This window comes from Cydia splendana, chromosome 4 (genome assembly GCF_910591565.1).
Source record: "Cydia splendana chromosome 4, ilCydSple1.2, whole genome shotgun sequence".
Classification (NCBI taxonomy): domain Eukaryota; kingdom Metazoa; phylum Arthropoda; class Insecta; order Lepidoptera; family Tortricidae; genus Cydia; species Cydia splendana.
This window is the reverse complement of record NC_085963.1, coordinates 16,924,819-16,942,999: the sequence shown is the minus strand read 5'-3', so window position 1 is coordinate 16,942,999 and position 18,181 is coordinate 16,924,819. Positions and strand designations below refer to the sequence as shown.

Genomic DNA, 18,181 nt, shown 5'->3' with positions numbered 1-18,181 from the left:
TAATTAACACTTCAGTCCAATGAACATAGGTATTCTTGCAATCAGTTAAAGCCCTTCCCGTAAATAGAAAACTAGTGGCAACTATCTCATAGCGTCAGCTTTCGGTCGGCGTCTACTCGTAGCGATAGCAAATAGACTTGACGCAAAGTTGAAGCGAGGCTCTCGGTGATGTCACCAAAGCTGAAGAGTTAAGTACTGATAAACATGGAAACTGGTTGAACTACTCTACTAGTAGTACTCTAATTAAAGCGGAGTTCAATAGAAATAGCAAATAATGTAAACAAACCATTTTACCATGATTATTTTGTAAATCTAACACTTTTGAGGACAACCATGATCTGTTAAACAGTTTATTTAGTCGGTCTATAAGTTCTGTCACAACGGTTTTGACTGATAAAATAAAATAATGTAATACAAAGGTCTTAATAAAATAATGTAAATACTTATTTCAGAAAAGGAAAAGAAAATTTCAGGGTGGTAAGAATAAATAGAACGAAATAGAAGCCAGCCGAGCTGTGACTGTGAAACTTGGGAGATGCGGTCAAACTTCCTCAAAACAAAAAAAAAACACGAATGTGTTAGAATATTGTTATTCTGTGTACAAATTGTATTACGTATGAAACTGACCTGTTTCTCTTTGACGTCCAATGTTGATAATATATTACACTATTTAAACACTTAACACAACATCACGTGAATTTTACAGAATTTGCTATTTATGTGGGTAGGTACGATACGAAACCACCGTTGACAAGAGAAACAGTAAGTCTGTTAACTTACTACTTAAATTTGTAAACTACTTTGAAGTAATTATATTTTGAATTAATATTACTGATTAATAATTATGTATAACGGAGTTTATTGAAAATATATTCGAATAGTTTTATTCTGCATGATTCGATAAATGGACGAGGTACATGAGAAACTACTTCTGTGACGTCACTTATCGAATGACAAGTGGCATGATCAACCAGTTGCCAGGTAGAAATGGGTATAAAAGGGTCCGACCGATCCATTATGGATCATTCTGATTCTTCATTCTGATTCTGCATTCTGCCTTGCCCTGCAGCACTGAGTTAATCATCGCCAAAGGAATATTGAAAGTTAAGTAAATACTATGTTGGTAATTATTGTAATAATTATGTACCTACTTGATTAATTAGATGGATTAATTAATTAATAATTAATTAAATAATCTCTTACTGAATTATAAACTAATAGTGGTTGTATATATTAGTTGTTGATGATAAGGTGAATAAATTGTATTATTCAATTTAATAAAACAGTTTTATTTTCAATTACATCTGTTTATTATTTTATTTATCTTGCTTAAAACTTAAATAGTATCCAGTTATGGATTTAGCAGTTTTACATAATTATGAATCAAGGTAAATAAATAACATCCTGACAAGTTTTACCTTGAAAGTTAATATTGACTATTAATTTTGAGTTTTTAATATATTTAATATTTTTTTAAATTATTCATTTATCTAACATCAGAAGTGGGATTGTATCCAGCTACACTTTACATATATACTTATATAATTTCAGACGAATATGGAACCTGTGGCTTTCCACAGCAGCACGGATGTGGATCCTTCTGAAAGCTGTCTCCGGTGCTCACGGAAGAGACAAGAACATCGCTTTTTCCGCCTTTGACCCCGCTACAAGCGACAGTGGAGCAGATTCCTGGTGTACCACGAAGCTATCATCAAGCAGAAAGATATGTAGCAACTGTTATATGTTTAAAACAATGTGCAATGATTCGTCAGATTGGCCGAGCGATTTTTGGAAAGTTTATCAAACAGTAAGCTATGTACATGTTATGTAGGTAAATGTTTTATTTTTGGTATTTTATTTTGGCATTTATGATTCTTTGTTTCTGATAGACTAATTGGGTATCCGCTGGTTGGTCATATACTTGGTGTCAATTGTCTCACTAGCAGCGGGTGAATGTAATTGGCATGTCTAGGTATTTGGCAATACCCTCACAACACTTATTTGGTATCCGCTGGTCGGTCATATACTTGGTGTCAATTGTCTCACTAGCAGCGGGTGAATGTAATTGGCATATCTAGGTATTTGGCAATACCCACACATTCGCTGGTTTGAATAATGATAACATGTCTATTCAAGCTGATCATATATTGATTACACAATGTGTGTAAGTTAGCATTCTTTACTTATTTACTTTTTTTTTTCATTTATTTGCTTACATTTATGTACATAGTTGTCTGGTCTTTAACTAACAATATCATTGTCTCGATATATGATAACCATATCAGTTGTGGCAATAAATAAATACATTTTTAGCCTTATAAATTGATCCTATTTTGTACTTCGGGAACGAAGTACATGTCAGTATGGCCGTGTTAGAATATTGTTATTCTGTGTACAAATTGTATTACGTATGAAACTGACCTGTTTCTCTTTGACGTCCAATGTTGATAATATATTACACTATTTAAACACTTAACACAACATCACGTGAATTTTACAGAATTTGCTATTTATGTGGGTAGGTACGATACGAAACCACCGTTGACAAGAGAAACAGTAAGTCTGTTAACTTACTACTTAAATTTGTAAACTACTTTGAAGTAATTATATTTTGAATTAATATTACTGATTAATAATTATGTATAACGGAGTTTATTGAAAATATATTCTAATAGTTTTATTCTGCATGATTCGATAAATGGACGAGGTACATGAGAAACTACTTCTGTGACGTCACTTATCGAATGACAAGTGGCATGATCAACCAGTTGCCAGGTAGAAATGGGTATAAAAGGGTCCGACCGATCCATTATGGATCATTCTGATTCTTCATTCTGATTCTGCATTCTGCCTTGCCCTGCAGCACTGAGTTAATCATCGCCAAAGGAATATTGAAAGTTAAGTAAATACTATGTTGGTAATTATTGTAATAATTATGTACCTACTTGATTAATTAGATGGATTAATTAATTAATAATTAATTAAATAATCTCTTACTGAATTATAAACTAATAGTGGTTGTATATATTAGTTGTTGATGATAAGGTGAATAAATTGTATTATTCAATTTAATAAAACAGTTTTATTTTCAATTACATCTGTTTATTATTTTATTTATCTTGCTTAAAACTTAAATAGTATCCAGTTATGGATTTAGCAGTTTTACATAATTATGAATCAAGGTAAATAAATAACATCCTGACAAGTTTTACCTTGAAAGTTAATATTGACTATTAAATTTTGAGTTTTTAATATATTTAATATTTAAAAAAATATTCATTTATCTAACAAATGTAACCGATTTTCAAGACCAAAGTGATCCCAATAAGTGCTACGTGAAAAAAGTTTTGCACGGAGCAGTAAAAATGTAATCGATACAATGTTTATGCAGATAACTGAGCTAGCTAGCTTTAAGTACCAGAGTTTTCACAGCAACCCGCTTAGCAGTGCATTACTGGCTTTCTTAAAAGTGGGGCCTAACAGATATCCTATCCATTGACCGGAGTGAACACCACAACAAGCATGACCGTAGTGCATAAGTGCATAGATTACAAATAGTCATGTGATGATGTCTGTCATAGCTCTAGCTAAGATGAAATCTTTTCCCAACAAATGCAATAGCTAAAAAATAAAGCTTAAACAAGTAAAAAGGTTGCCAATCCATTCTCGCCATCAGCAGCAGGAGTCAGCACTGGGCACGTGACCGCAGCACTGCGCTACTAATCAGTGTTTGCCGATCGGCACATGAGTTGCTTTGAGTGCACAATTACGATCCACTATTTAACTTCCGAGTGGTTCAGACGACTTGTTTTGTTTGATGCTGAGTGTTGCCTGATCAGCGCAGCAAATTTGTTTGTTTAGACAACCAATATCTTATTATGCCAATACCAATGCACCAATTAAATATTACAATTAAAATATATATTTAAACATAAAAATAATGAAACACTAAGAAACTATAAACTGTAACACAATTAAAAAAAATACAATCAAATAATAATTATTATTTGATTAGTTAAGTATAGGTATGGTGTGCTTTAAAGATTTTCCACTCCATTTTCTAATTCGGCGCATTTGTTAGCGAAAAATGTCGGTCATCAATTAAGGCTAAAAGCCAACCAAAACACTTGACGTGTTGACGTAACAAGAAGAAAACCTAAAGCACTCATTTATAAAAGCATAATTAGTTCCCAGCTAATGAACAATATTTTTTCGTAATTGCCTAAAGCGCGTTAATTAATTTAGAAAGCGAGCTTAATGTGCACAAGTTTGCTCATAGCTGGCTCTAATTTGCTCGGCTTTAGAGCAAAGACGTGTTTCCATATAGAGCGAAGATTCCTGGGGAGTTATTTAACTAATTTTATATGCGGTGCAAGTTTTAACCCCACTACCATGTGTTTGCGTTAGCGCTGTCACGAGTACATCGGCTTAAAGCTAGAACGTTAAGATAGATCACTTCTTACTAGCTCACCTATTTTATTCTGAGTATTTTCCAGATTCAAGTAGAGTTTGACAGGAGAACGTATGAAATAATTTTAATTTATGTGTCTGGCAGAGTTATGAATGGCTGAATAGCGTGATTCGTGCCTAAATTAGTCTGCATTTTTATTAGACCTATTTCGATTTTGTTTTGCTCCATATGCTGTATTAAATAGCTGGATTGAAATTTACGAAAAACTTCGTGTTAATAATGGGATAAGTATTTATATAGTTTCCATATTAATAGCACGTGCGTGTGACTAAAAGCGCCTACAGATGAAGAGAATATTACTAAGGCTAAATCAGTTTTCGTTACCAATTCAGAGTTGAGTGATTAATCTTGATACGGATTTATCTGTCTTAGCTGAATTAACCAAAGACGGCAACTCAAACTACGGCAGCCTTCGAATTAGCTCGGCGAATCCACTGCCGAGTACAAGTAAGTGTTCCACTCTTTGACTTAGACTCAGCTACAACTTGAGCAAGTTGTCGAAGGAAGGTGGCCTAGATTAACATTTAACTAGAATCTTGTTACAGAATTACTACATCTAGAGCACCTTTTTGGAGTCAAGTAAGTATCGAATTGATGCATGATTCACATGTTTCAATTTTTAATGGCGTCATAGAGCCTCTTTATTACGAGGATTATTAAATTAGTACTAAAGTATTCGAGTGGAAGTCGGGAATTTATACAGCTAGCTGCATAATTGCATGGACACATATTAAATTAATTTATTATAAAGTGGGTATGCAACTGTTACGACACTAATATATAACTAAACTTAGTCCAATTAGTTAGGCACTCTTTTAAAACATACATTGTCGTCACATATACCAAATATTAAACTAGATTCAGCAAATGTTCCCACCACATGATGTATCAATAAACGCCACTCAATTTCCCACGTTACATGCGTTCTAAATGGTGACGACCATCAGTACTTCTACATATACATATATTACCCAGGTACACTTGGTCCCTCATTTTTGACGCCCAGTTTCAGCACTGTAAAATTTGTGTGACTAACTTTGACTTGGCAGAAGATTAATTAAAGTATGTACATACATATTAACGTCAATAATCTAAGAACTTCAGTTATTTAATCTTAAATTATATCATTACATACTTATCATTCGAGACACCTAATACACGGCAATAAAAACTGTTCAGTCAAAACGCTACCTATGTATTTATGTACCGGCAATATGCCATCCACAAACTTACGAGAATATTACATGAGTAAGTAAGTATAGACAATCGCTATAAATAATCCTAGCGTACCTAATAAAGCCCAAAATAAAAGAAATCTGCAAAGAATAGTAGCAACAAGGAGCGTATTATTCAATGTCACCAGCGGGCCGCGTCCTGTAATATATGTTTTAATAAAAGGGTTTCAATTCGCGCCCGTGCATAGATCACACGAAGAAACCCGAAGTATCAATAATATCGAAAAAGATCTTCAATTTATTATTCATTGAAGTCGCTGGGCGGGCCGGCCCGCTCTATAAATCCAGGGATAGCCACTAAATCATCGTTTGCAGCCGGAAGGACGTGTGCGGGCGCCATTTTTATTCTTTATTCCTGTCGATGTTTACGAATGGAAATATTGCAATCGGTTTTGTAATTATTGGTTGACCTACTTCACGTCGTGGACGGTGGATTCTATCAAAGTAAGAAAGTGTTTTTTGCCTTAGAAGGAATCATATAGTACATTTATAGAGGATAAGGATAAGGGCAAAGTTATTTGTTTTGTCAAATAGTTTTAATTTAATGCTTAGGCAAACTATAACTATATTTTAAGAAAGAATTCTCATAAAAAACTATTAACACTGAACCATAGAGTTGGTAAAATATGCAACATACAACCCTCCCCCCCCCCCCCCCCCTCCACTAATAGATATACCTACGTTTGCGGTGCCTACTTAAGCCTTGTTCAGTTGTGTCACTAAGACTGAGCCATTCATATCATATTAATATCAATACCTACCATAACAGATATAAAATATAAATGTTGCTGTCTACTTAAATTGTAACAATCAGACAAAAACTTTAAATGTGTACGTATTTTATTTTTTGCAGTAAATTATGACTTAGTACTCACATTCTTTGCAACGAGGTCATTTATCGTCCCCTAACCAGGCAGCAAACAAGTGCCAATTTCCACCGACCCGAACTACTCGTGTTTTCTTACTTAGCAATATTTCCTACAGTCACATCCACCAGATCAAGCGTCCCCAGTCGACACTTTACTTAGGTCGCATCGGGTCTGGGCCTGACCTTCGCATGCGGCATTATACCCAATCCATGCATTAACAATGTATTCAAAGGCCTAAACAAAGAGAAGCAGGTGGATCGCGGCATACGCTACACCCACTGAAAGATTCCATAAAAACTGTACCAGTACCCTCGTCACGTCCCGACATCTTATTTATCTAGTCACGGCCAAAATCATTGTTTCCTTTTTTCGTTGTCTGTTCGCAAAAACACGCCTTATTACTGCCACTGGCTAACTGCTGGGCCATTGTCCTGGTGCTTGTGTGTGACGTCTGGTACAATGCTGAGAAAAAGTGCTTTCCACGAGAGATTGCCATTTATTCATTTGTTTCCTACACTCGTTTCGGTACTTAATGATCACAGTTCTTCAATTTGTTTTACGGACGACCTTTTTCTAATAAAATGCAAACAGGTTAAGTATATCCATTTATTTGGAGTTGAAGCCTTAGGTAGGTACTTACTTAGTATAAAGCTGTGCACAATCATATTTTATAACATACTCGTACCTACACATAAAAGAGAAATAATGCGGTTAGATATTATACACATATTATATAGAGAAGTAGGTACTAATAACAATTTGTTTGAAATATTCCAGTATAGAATCACCCTTATTGACTTATTAACACGATTCAACAAAAACTTTACCATGAACACCGCGGAATACATATTTCACAATTTCATCTTATATCCATCAATCAAAAATAATTTGCGGACCTCGAGTTCACTTTCAGCATTCTAATTAGAATCAATATGCCGAGCCAGGGTGAAAATTAATAAAGCTTTGAAATTTTAAGTAAGTAACCGAATTCGTGCTACCTTTTGTCACTGGTTTGATATTTTAGCGGAGACCTTAATTTCAACTAAATTTATACTGAGTCAACTTTACACTGAAATTGATTACATTTTGTAATAAATGGCGTGAATACCTGGCAAAATTTTAACTTTTCGACGTCATAGACTTGATATAAAGTCAGTACATTTCGTGCCTCACACGCCACGACTTGATATGTTATACGTGTTTTCTACGTGCAATTTTTGACATGGCGTTGGTGACACTTTATTACTGCATTGACGTGGCGGCGAAAAGGTTAATACGATACAGATCTAATTTTGGCGAGATTGCATGTGACGCAGCAACGTGAAGAATGAGTACGAAGAATTCATAATCTGGAAAAAAATGCCATTTTAGTCACCTTGCATACACACCTCTGTAATACGTAGGTACTATGTATTCATTTAATTAAAAATAATTTAATATTATCCTTTTTCAAGTCTCATTTGAAAGAATTTAAAGTATTCAGTGAAGAACGGCGATATTTTTACTCCATTCTGGACGTGCAAGTTCGAGAGATCTGGTAAAATATTGTTATTTTCAACTCACAGAAGTGAAAGTGGTAAGCGAGAGTGGAAACATTTTCCCGGCCGTTATCGTGAGAGGTTTGTTGGCTCGCTCCACGAAGAGCCGCATACTGCTCTTAAAGTAGCGAGACTTAGCGGTCCAGTCGCAATCGTACACGGCCTGGGATAGCTGTTGACTCTAAAATAAAAGGGTTTATTTGTCTATGGCGATGTTTTAAGTAGATAAGAACAAAGTGAACTCGAATGTAAACGACTGTAAAGTGCTTCTAGTTGTGTTGTTGCTTTGTTGTCTACGTGTAGCCGGTATGGTAACAACGAACACTATTATCCATACAACGGTACAGCCCATGAGTACGTAGATGAGATTGCATTTAATTATCATTTTTAGTGCCCTTAAAGGCACCATGTTTTGGCCATAACTTTTGTGTTAATTTTATAGTTTACAATTAATATCTCTGACCAGCTTTTAGAGACGTCACAGACGAACCCAAATATGGATATTTCGTATATGTAAGATCCTAATACACAGCAATCGAGTACTCGAAAGAAGTGTTTTTTTAGACAATGTAATAACAAAATAAGTATTCATTTCTTTCAATTTTTTAAAATATTTGTACGACTCGTTCATAAGTACAACAAGGGGGACAAATATTTTTCGACATTCAAAGCGATTTTATTCAAAATAAATATCACTTAATCAACATTTTTTTAATACTTTATTTTAATGGCCTATCGATGTGCATTGGCCTTTGAAAAAAGTATCGATGGGCAGTATATGTACCCCTCTAAATTATTTTATTTTTACAACTAAACTAAGCTCCATCTATGCTCCAAATTTCATTAAAATATAGCTTATAGTTTTCGACTAAATTGGCTGTGAACGGACAGACAGACGGACTTGTAAGGGTTTTTGTCATTCTGGCTATGTAACCCTAAAAGTATAGATACCTTATCCTGCATGCGAGTGCCGAACCAACAGGGTACCAAAATTTGAAGGATCATTACGATCATATACGATCCCAAAAATATGAAGTACTGCAATGGCGCCGGCTGTTGAGATGAAGGACAGTTAAAGTAAAATTCACAAATTGATCGGTATACACACAAGAACACACACACACACACATAGTAGGTTATAGACACATAGCGCGCTGCTTCGATTATATTATATACTTACCAATGTAAATCTGAACAGGACGACGCAAATTATACAAGAAGCCACACCGAATTGCACGAACAATATTATACTAAATACATCTTGGACCAAGTCACAGAACCTGTTAAAAAATGTAATAATAAGTTACATACTAATATAATATGGATTCTTTTGAAATAAATGGTTATTTAATGTAATAAAAAAAAACAATTTTGAAATATAAGGAGGCAGCTACTTATATTAATTACAATGTGCAAGATAATTATGAATAGCAATTTTCTCAAATATCCCCAGAATATTTTTTTGAACGAACAATCCCTTTTTAATCACTATAGTAAACCCTTTACACTACTATATGGGCCACGCAAAAGGGGATGCCTGATTCGTCTTTGATAGCCCTGCTTAAGGCTCGACCTAAGTATAAACCAATTCCTCAGGCATTCCCTTTCTTTCAATAATAATATACATTTTCACATACTGCCCCAATTCACCATAATGAATTATAGAATCGTTTAGTTTCTTTAAAGCATTTTCTTTCTCCGCTCGTTGTATAGAATCATCGGCTCGTGTAACTATTTCGTTTTTGTCGGTGACTCTTCGCAAATTATCATCAAGTATATCCAATTGGGCGATGGCGTATATCAGTATACCGAGAACAAATGTATCAATACTGATATTACAAACCACTTGAGAATGCATGTAAAGGGCTTGAAACTCGTATAATGGGTAAATAAATTTTTGTTTAGTATCATCAGATAAAAATGAAAAATTGCATACAAGAAGTTCTAATTTTACATGTAAAATAAAATGCAATAATATTGGCGGTACTATATGTGAGATATGAGCAGTTGCTGACACTACTGCAACTATTTTAAAATATCTCACATTAAATTTTTTTGCTTTGTCTATTGCTTTTAAGCCATTTTCTGATTCAGGCTGAAACATATCACTCTCGAGAATACTCAAAATCTTTAGAATTTTTTCGCGCATAAAAATAAAAGTCAATAACTTCGATGTCACAGCTAATTCTGTGAAGTAAAATATCATTTCGTCTATAAACATATCTAATTGTCTCGGAAGGAAAATAAAATTTATTGTAGCTAATAAGTTATTTAAAAGGATGAACGTCGTAAAAAACATTTGATAGTAACGGTAATAAGAATGCTTATCGTTTGGAGGCCAAATGGCAAGTAACTTCCAACATTTCATATTAACTTTAAAGCAATCTATTTGCCTTAACGGCCTCATTTCGGGCGTAAACTTTTATTTTTTTATGTAAAACCGTCTTAACAGTCGGAAATCTGCCCACAGACTATTGAGTCGACATTTTGTGGGTGGCTTAAGTAGATTCAAACCTCAAAGGTTTGTAAAAGCTTGTGATTAGACAAATTGTCCTATGGAACTGTTTCTTAATTGAAAGGAGTTAAGCGTTATTAACTGGACACTTAGACCACCTGCTGAATTTCCCTTTACGCAAATACTAGTTACTGCTAGCATTGTACCTATACTTAACATACACCTAAGATCAATTTGGGGAAGACTGTCACAAGCAAGAACTCTCGTATTTGTATACGTACGTCGTTCAGACACAGTAAAAAAAGAGCTTCACTCTACCGACCTTCTTAAAGTAGAGTACATGTACAAAGGCAAGCGAAAGAGCTTGTAGACGGTCCTCCCAACATTGACCTTAAGGAAGTTAGCTATTTAACGAAAAAAGACTATTCATTGCCAGGGAAAACGCTATTACCAAACCTTAAGAGCAATGTGTTGTCAGAGTTAGGTAAGAATAAAAGTGTCGTCGGTCGTCCCCCAGCTTCTAGAATAGGCAACGTTTAAATTAAATGATTAAGTACTTACAAGTGGCTTTTAGACATTACAAGTATGTACAGGAAAGAGCTGCTTATTGCGATAGAGGATAGAGCACAAAGCTCTTCATAATCAAAGGTTAGATATGGTAATGAAAATGACGAAACAGAACACGATGTATTAATTTGCATATTACATTTATTTTTTTTTGCATTTATCATAATTCAATTCAATTCAATTCAATTCAATTATTTATTTCAAATCCAGAGATCCATAATATTGTTAATAAGGTACAACAAATCTTAAAATTAATTAAGGTTAGTTACATTAATTACAAAATATTAATAATAAACCTATCTACATACTAAAAAATAAATATAACTAGGCAACCTAAATGCACCACTTCTCAGCATCTGTGGCTGCCACATGCAGTCCATTCCAGTGCATGAGCAGTGGTGCATCCATCTTACCTGCCAACGTTTTCAGGATGCTATTGGTACTGCCACACAGTCTCTGCATAAGTGACGCCGATCTGTTGCGTATAATTGCATAAAAGTCATCTGTGTGCGCCCCCGCGAACATTCCGGACGCACTACAGTGACGTGGCAGTCCCATTAGCATCCTGAAAACGTTGTTATATTGTATTCGTAGAGCATTGTACGCTCGCTGAGTATAGCCGGCCCACAGGCTGCAGGTGTAAAAAGATTGGCAAAAAGCTTTGAAAAGCGTCCTTTTCACGTCTTTGTTACACCTGGCAAACCTGCGCGCCAGCATATTTCCGCGAACGGCCAACGCTCTACGCTCCCTCTCTATGTCGAGGTCATCTTTTAGGTCCTCGGTGACCCAGTGACCAAGGTATTTGAACTTTTTAGTGACCCTGAGTGGTTCCCCGCCCAAGGTCACAGGAGGTACTGTTTTATAGAATTTTCTTCCTGCTTTGAAAACAAGTACCTCACTCTTTTTCCCATTGTACCTTAGCCCATGTCTCACCGAGTACCTCTCACAGATATCCAGCAACTCTTGAAGTGCACTCATGGATGGGCTCAACAACACCATATCATCAGCATAACTGATGTTATTTATGGATTTGCCATCCACGGAGCATCCGACATAGGCATTGTTGAGCTCATCCATAAGCTGGTTCACATATAGGTTAAACAACCTAGGGGAGGACAGCCCGCCCTGCCTTACTCCACATTCTAGACGGTATTCACCCGAGTGAACGCCCGCCCACCTGACCGAGTTGATCTGGTTCCCGTACCAAAACTTTAGGATCTCAATCAAATCCTCGGGGACACTGGTCTCATTTGTCAGCTTTTGCCAAAGTATATCATACGAAACCAGATCGAAGGCCTTCGATAAGTCTAAGAAGCAGGCGTTCACCGGTGTATCCCTGCTAGCATAGTACTGGACAGTGCTTTTCAGACACATAATAGCCGACTCTGTGGAAAGTCCGGGCCTAAACCCAAACTGTGCGTAATTCAGTTTAATATGTTTAGCTAAGTGTCTGTCAAACAATCTGTCCAGCACTTTTGCCACAACGGTTGCCAATGATATTGGTCTATAATTTTTCACATCCGACACATCACCTGTTTTATTTTTAATGACTGGTACCACAATTGTCCTCATCAGGTCTGATGGTAGATAAGAATGATTAATACATAAGTTAAATAGTATTGTGAGTACTCGTGGCAGATGAATGCCAGCATTTTGCAAGTGCTCAATGCTGAGCCCGTCATGACCCGGTGACTTACCCCTCTTCATACTTTTAATCTCCATCTGTACATCGTACTCAGTAAAACACACAGTCGACATGACGGGCTCAGCCTTGGGCCGATTCACAGACCTACCTAATGGCGATGTCACTTTAAAATTGTCCTTAAATAAATTAGCAATTTCAACGGGTGAGCACAGACCTTCGACGCTCACAGGCACACTCGGCCTGGGGCTTATACGATTTGTTTCCTTCCAGAATTGTTTAAAGTTTTTACCCGAATGATGCGATGCAAGTATGTCCATTTTAATTTGCTGTTGATTATTTTGGCACCATTTGAGCTTCGCTTTAAACACTTTCCGGGTCTCACGCATATGCGCGTATATTGGTCCATTAGAAGGTTTTCCAAACCGCATCCACTCATGAAACCCAAGCCTTGCCTGCCTATGTGCATCCCTAACATACTTATTCCAACCCGTTACATAGTACTTTCTCCCCCTACTATTGGCGAAGCCCGCCTCCGATGCATTACTTAATGTTTTAATAATGTCTTTATATAACAGATCTATGCAATGCCGGTGGCTCACCTCACAGCAGCGAGAGTCAGTACAATTTAACAGCGCCAACGGACAGTGTATGTTGCTCAGCTGCTTGTCACATAAGCTCTTATATAATGCGACTTGGTCGGCATCCCTTTCCCCCCATCGCACTCTTAATTATATGTTTTAAATGTATCCATTTTACAACAATTTTTTCACTGTATATTAGTTGGACATGTTCGCGAAATCCTCAAAGGGAAATTCTCATATAATGAAGTAAGTAAAAATGGTAGTAATGTGGGTTAATTGCGGGCAGGCCGTTTAAATGAGATGCAATTAGTGGAGTTGAATATGCTCTAATTAACAAATGGCTATAAGCCGCCGTTTACCATTAAAAAGTTCGAATTAAGCATCGTACTTTAATTTTGCTTTTACTGAAAGCGTTTTTAGGCTAATGAGGGATCATGCTTAAAAAGTACAAAAAGTAGGTCTTTCCACTAGATGCAGCTTTTAAAAAGTAGAATTTTCAAATAAATATATTATGTGAATGTACAGTCAGCATCAATTAAATTATAGCTGCAAAAGTGGTCAAACAGTTCAATCATTCTCTAAAGATCCAGTCGATAGATCCAAAATGGATCTAGATAGTGATACACCATATATTTAGTACGGTGTGAGGAACTATTTAGCCACTTTAACTGCTACAATATATTTGACGCTGACTGTACACATATACTTACGTAGGTTTAGGTACGGGTAAAAATCTTACAATACCTGAGTAAGTAAACAAAATGGAGGCAAAAACTTTAAAAAAAATGTTACATTATTGAACAATGTATGTAGTACCGGAAACGCATAAACTGGGATAAACATTGACAATTTCGATAATTTAAGTTACCTATATACCCTATTTTGAAAACGGCATATCAACTTTCATGGAAGGTAACACGATAGACCAATCGAATCTTTAAGTTGACTTACTTAAACTCGATTTTCTCACGACGACACGATGAGTTGACTTATTAAAACTCACACAAGTAAATAAAACGTCTCGTTCGTAGCATCGAAAACCACTATTTAATAAAATTAAACATTCGTATCGGATTGGACAGTAAAACCAATCCCTAGTGTTTGGGTGCAATTTGCAATCAGTCGCCGTCGATTTCAGTGCAAATAATGTACGTAATGACGGGTTTCGATGTATACAAAACATGTCGGTAGTTTAAAACGTGCATTAATTGTTGGCAAGAAATCTTATTGTGCTGCCAGGTACTGAAGTAAACGACAGATTGAACAACGCTTAATCTTTATATATTATTGTTTTTGTGCTACTCGCGAAGCTTAAAACTATTCATATATTATTGTTTATTTTGAAATTCACACAGCGATCCATTTTTATTAGCCCCTTATTCAAAGCTAACTAAGGTTAAAAGTACGTTTTATGGAAATGTAACTTGATTATTTTAGCAAAATTTAAGAGGCTGTGAAGATGCGTTTGTTTCTAGTTAATATAACGAATAATACTCAGGTATTATGCGAGGTATTATGGTATTATGCTAGGTATTAATAATATAATAACAATAATTTAATTTTCCATTAATTAGTACCGACATAAAACAATGTAGTGACCTAAGAAAATTTGACATAAAGGTAAGAGATTATTTCATAAATAGACCATTCTACACAATTGACGAATATTGTGCCAACGCACTTGATTAAAATTATTTTAGGAATATATTTGTATCGTCGTAGACTTTTTTATTTATTTTTACATCATAATAATACTTGACATTCATATACCAACCGACATTATTTTATACATTTATATTTTTAGCTAGATTAAGTAATGAATGTAAATAATTGCATATACCTTGTACCTGTATGTACATGTACATGTACTTAACGCAAATAAATAAATATGTACAAATAAATACAAAAAAAAATATCCCGAAAATAATCGATAAAATAATTTTCGCGCTAAAAAGCTGTGGCATAAGCCATGACAAATTTTCGTTAGTTATTAAGTTAAATAAGTAACTTATGTTGTCCCGCTTAGAACATAGTTAACATATCATCAAATATTTTATCTACATACTAAAGCGAGACCAAGAGAAGTATAGAACTGATATCAAATACGACATATTTGCGCACCTTGAAACGTTTTGCGTTCGGTTCGGTGTGCTCAACAAGTTACTTCTGGACTAAAGTTGTTAACAACTTTCTCGAGCTCTAGCCGTGGATATTAACCAGCTCGCTTGCTGTCAACAGCCGATGTTCAAACAAGTATATAGAGTGTTTAAATGAAAACCATAAAGTTTCACTTACATAGTTATTTGACGACCGCAATAAAATTTATAGTTATTATGTAGGATATGACGACCCCATTGCCCATCGATTTTCTCAGTAAGTAGTGCAACTGCAATCAGCTAGCGCATGCTCCTGGGGAGTTCTGTCACCCGGTAGGCCTTTGACTTGCCTGACCCGGTCGTCCAGAGTGGAGTCGCAAGAGCTGCCTTCTCGAGGGTAGATGTGGAAACTCAATGTTTTATTTCAATTCTGAAATTCAATGTTCTTTTACTACATTCATTACTGTAAATGGTCAATATACTGGTAATAATCACGTGACGACTGCGATCGTTGAAAGATCATTCAACATTATGTACCAGAAAATATAAAATTAGGTACCTACCAGAATTAATACACTTGGAAATTAACACTATGCTGGGCTGGACACTACGAGTACACCAGACACAAGAAAGATTTAGAAAGAACAATAGGATTACGCTTATTATAGGTGTATATAGTTTCCATTTGAAATTTAACTTACGATCCAATATAAAGTGGAAAAAATACTTGTTTTTACACAACAACGTTTGTGGTTGTTACAATACGAGTGATGTTTTCTTTGTTAGATAAAAAATATCATTAGTACTTACTAAGTAAATATTATAAGCATATGCGAGGAATACGTAAGTAAACATGGCTTACTGTATAACGCTAAGAAAAGCGAATATATGGTATTTAAGGCCGTCGGAGGCAAGCTACCGGAAAGTGTACCTGCCATAAAACTACATAATAACGAACTTAAGCGCGTGAATACATTTAAGTATCTTGGACACTATGTCACCGACGACCTTAAAGACCAATTAGATATAGAAAGGGAGCGCAGGGCACTGGCAGTCCGATGCAACATGCTAATAAGGAGGTTTGCACGGTGTAGCCAACAGGTAAAAATAACGTTATTTAAAGCCTATTGCCAGGTTTTCTACACGTGCAGCCTCTGGACTAGTTATACGCAGAAGACTGTCAGTTCCCTGCGCGTCCAATATAATAATGGCTTCAGGATGTTGTTGGGGCTGTCCCGTTTCTGCAGCGCATCGGGCATGTTTGCACAAGCTCGCACGGATGACTACTATGCCATAATACGCAAGAGAACTGCCTCGTTGCTCTGCAGAATACGGGCCAGCTCCAACCCCATCCTGGCTACTGTAGCGGGCCGATACGACTCACCCATAACGCGGCATTTTGAACGTGTCTTAACCGCTACTAGGTGATGATAACTTATTATTGTTATTGCTGTCTGTGTGTGTTTGTCGCTTTATAATTTTGTTCCACTAACACTTAGTTTTTAATCATAATTGTTACTAACCATTTTGGGCCATTGTTGTCTTTGAATAAATAAATTTAATTTAATTTAATTAACTTTTTCCGTAATTCTTTGAACATCCGTGATTAAACAATAACTATCGAAAAATAAGAAGCACTAATATTTGTAAATTACTCTTCAACAATATTTATGTAAAACAAGCATATTAAATTGTATTTCTAAAACAGATGGTTTAGCTTATAACTGTCCATTGCTTGTTTATTATTTATTCTATTTGAAAGTACTGGCAATAATAGAAAATCGCTTTGTTAAATGGAATACATTAATTTGTCAGAGTTTAACGAATGCTTTAAATTCTAATTAAATATCAATACTGCGAGCATTTATGTACAATTCACGACGACCGGGCTGAAGCCCGCTTTACTAGAAGCCAAACCAATGTAAACCGTACCTTTTGTATGCAATGGTTTAAAAAAGAATAACTAATGTAATAATAATTCCATATGAATTTTATCAGGTAAAACATAGCTGCCAATATAGTCACACGCGTTACATTAAGCAATATTCTGGTGAAATGCACCAATTCCGTTCTGTCCCAAAACATACTTAATTTTGAGACACAAATTTCTCGACAGCTGGAATGCGAGCTCGCTACACTGACGCTTATGTTGATTGTCAAAAGGTAGCGATATGTGTAAGGTTCTTATCCCTATCCTAAAATAGTCTACATTTTCTGATTTTCTCCCAAAGCCACCAAACAGTGCCAATTCATGCACCTGTCTTCCTACGAATAAAAGGCGTGTGGGTCGTTGAAACTGGTGTGTATATAAACCCTTCTTATCCTAGCTCGGTTTGTAAGTTTTGCTCCTTGCGTAAAGCGAGCCCCGAAGGCTTCGTTACGACGCGGATGATCCGCTTCCCGACGGGAACTCATCCGTTCCTTGCTTGTCTATTATTTTACAAAACAACAGTGTGAGAAACGTATAGTATTTAAAAAAAGATCTATTTACTCTGTGGGAAATACACATACAAAATAAATGCTCGATTGTTTGTAAAGATACAAAAGCAATATTTCATGATGAATTTTGGAGAAAATCATTATTTTACGTATGTTTAAGAATTAACGTTTATCACTTTTAGGCATTGAGCATTGAGAATACGGCGACGGCGCGTAGCTTTCAAGTCTACAACTACCTATATCTTTCAAGCTACTCTACGACGGTGAATGCTAGACTAAAGAAAA

General features: G+C 35.7%; 1 protein-coding gene and 1 long non-coding RNA gene across 2 annotated transcripts in view; one reads left to right on the top strand and one right to left on the bottom strand.

Annotated features, from left to right (window-relative positions):
• LOC134790058 (uncharacterized) overlaps positions 1–18,181 on the top strand; it is a 444,063-nt gene that overhangs the window by 56,910 nt on the left and 368,972 nt on the right. The window lies entirely within an intron of this gene.
• On the bottom strand, positions 7,260–10,746 carry LOC134790018 (odorant receptor 2a-like). Its single transcript, XM_063760760.1, has 5 exons — positions 9,751–10,746; positions 9,294–9,393; positions 9,065–9,166; positions 8,139–8,294; positions 7,260–7,924 (listed from the first exon to the last, which is right to left on the bottom strand). The coding sequence occupies exons 1-5, from the start codon at positions 10,518–10,520 to the stop codon at positions 7,862–7,864; spliced, it is 1,191 nt and encodes a 396-aa protein (XP_063616830.1). The 5' UTR covers positions 10,521–10,746; the 3' UTR covers positions 7,260–7,861.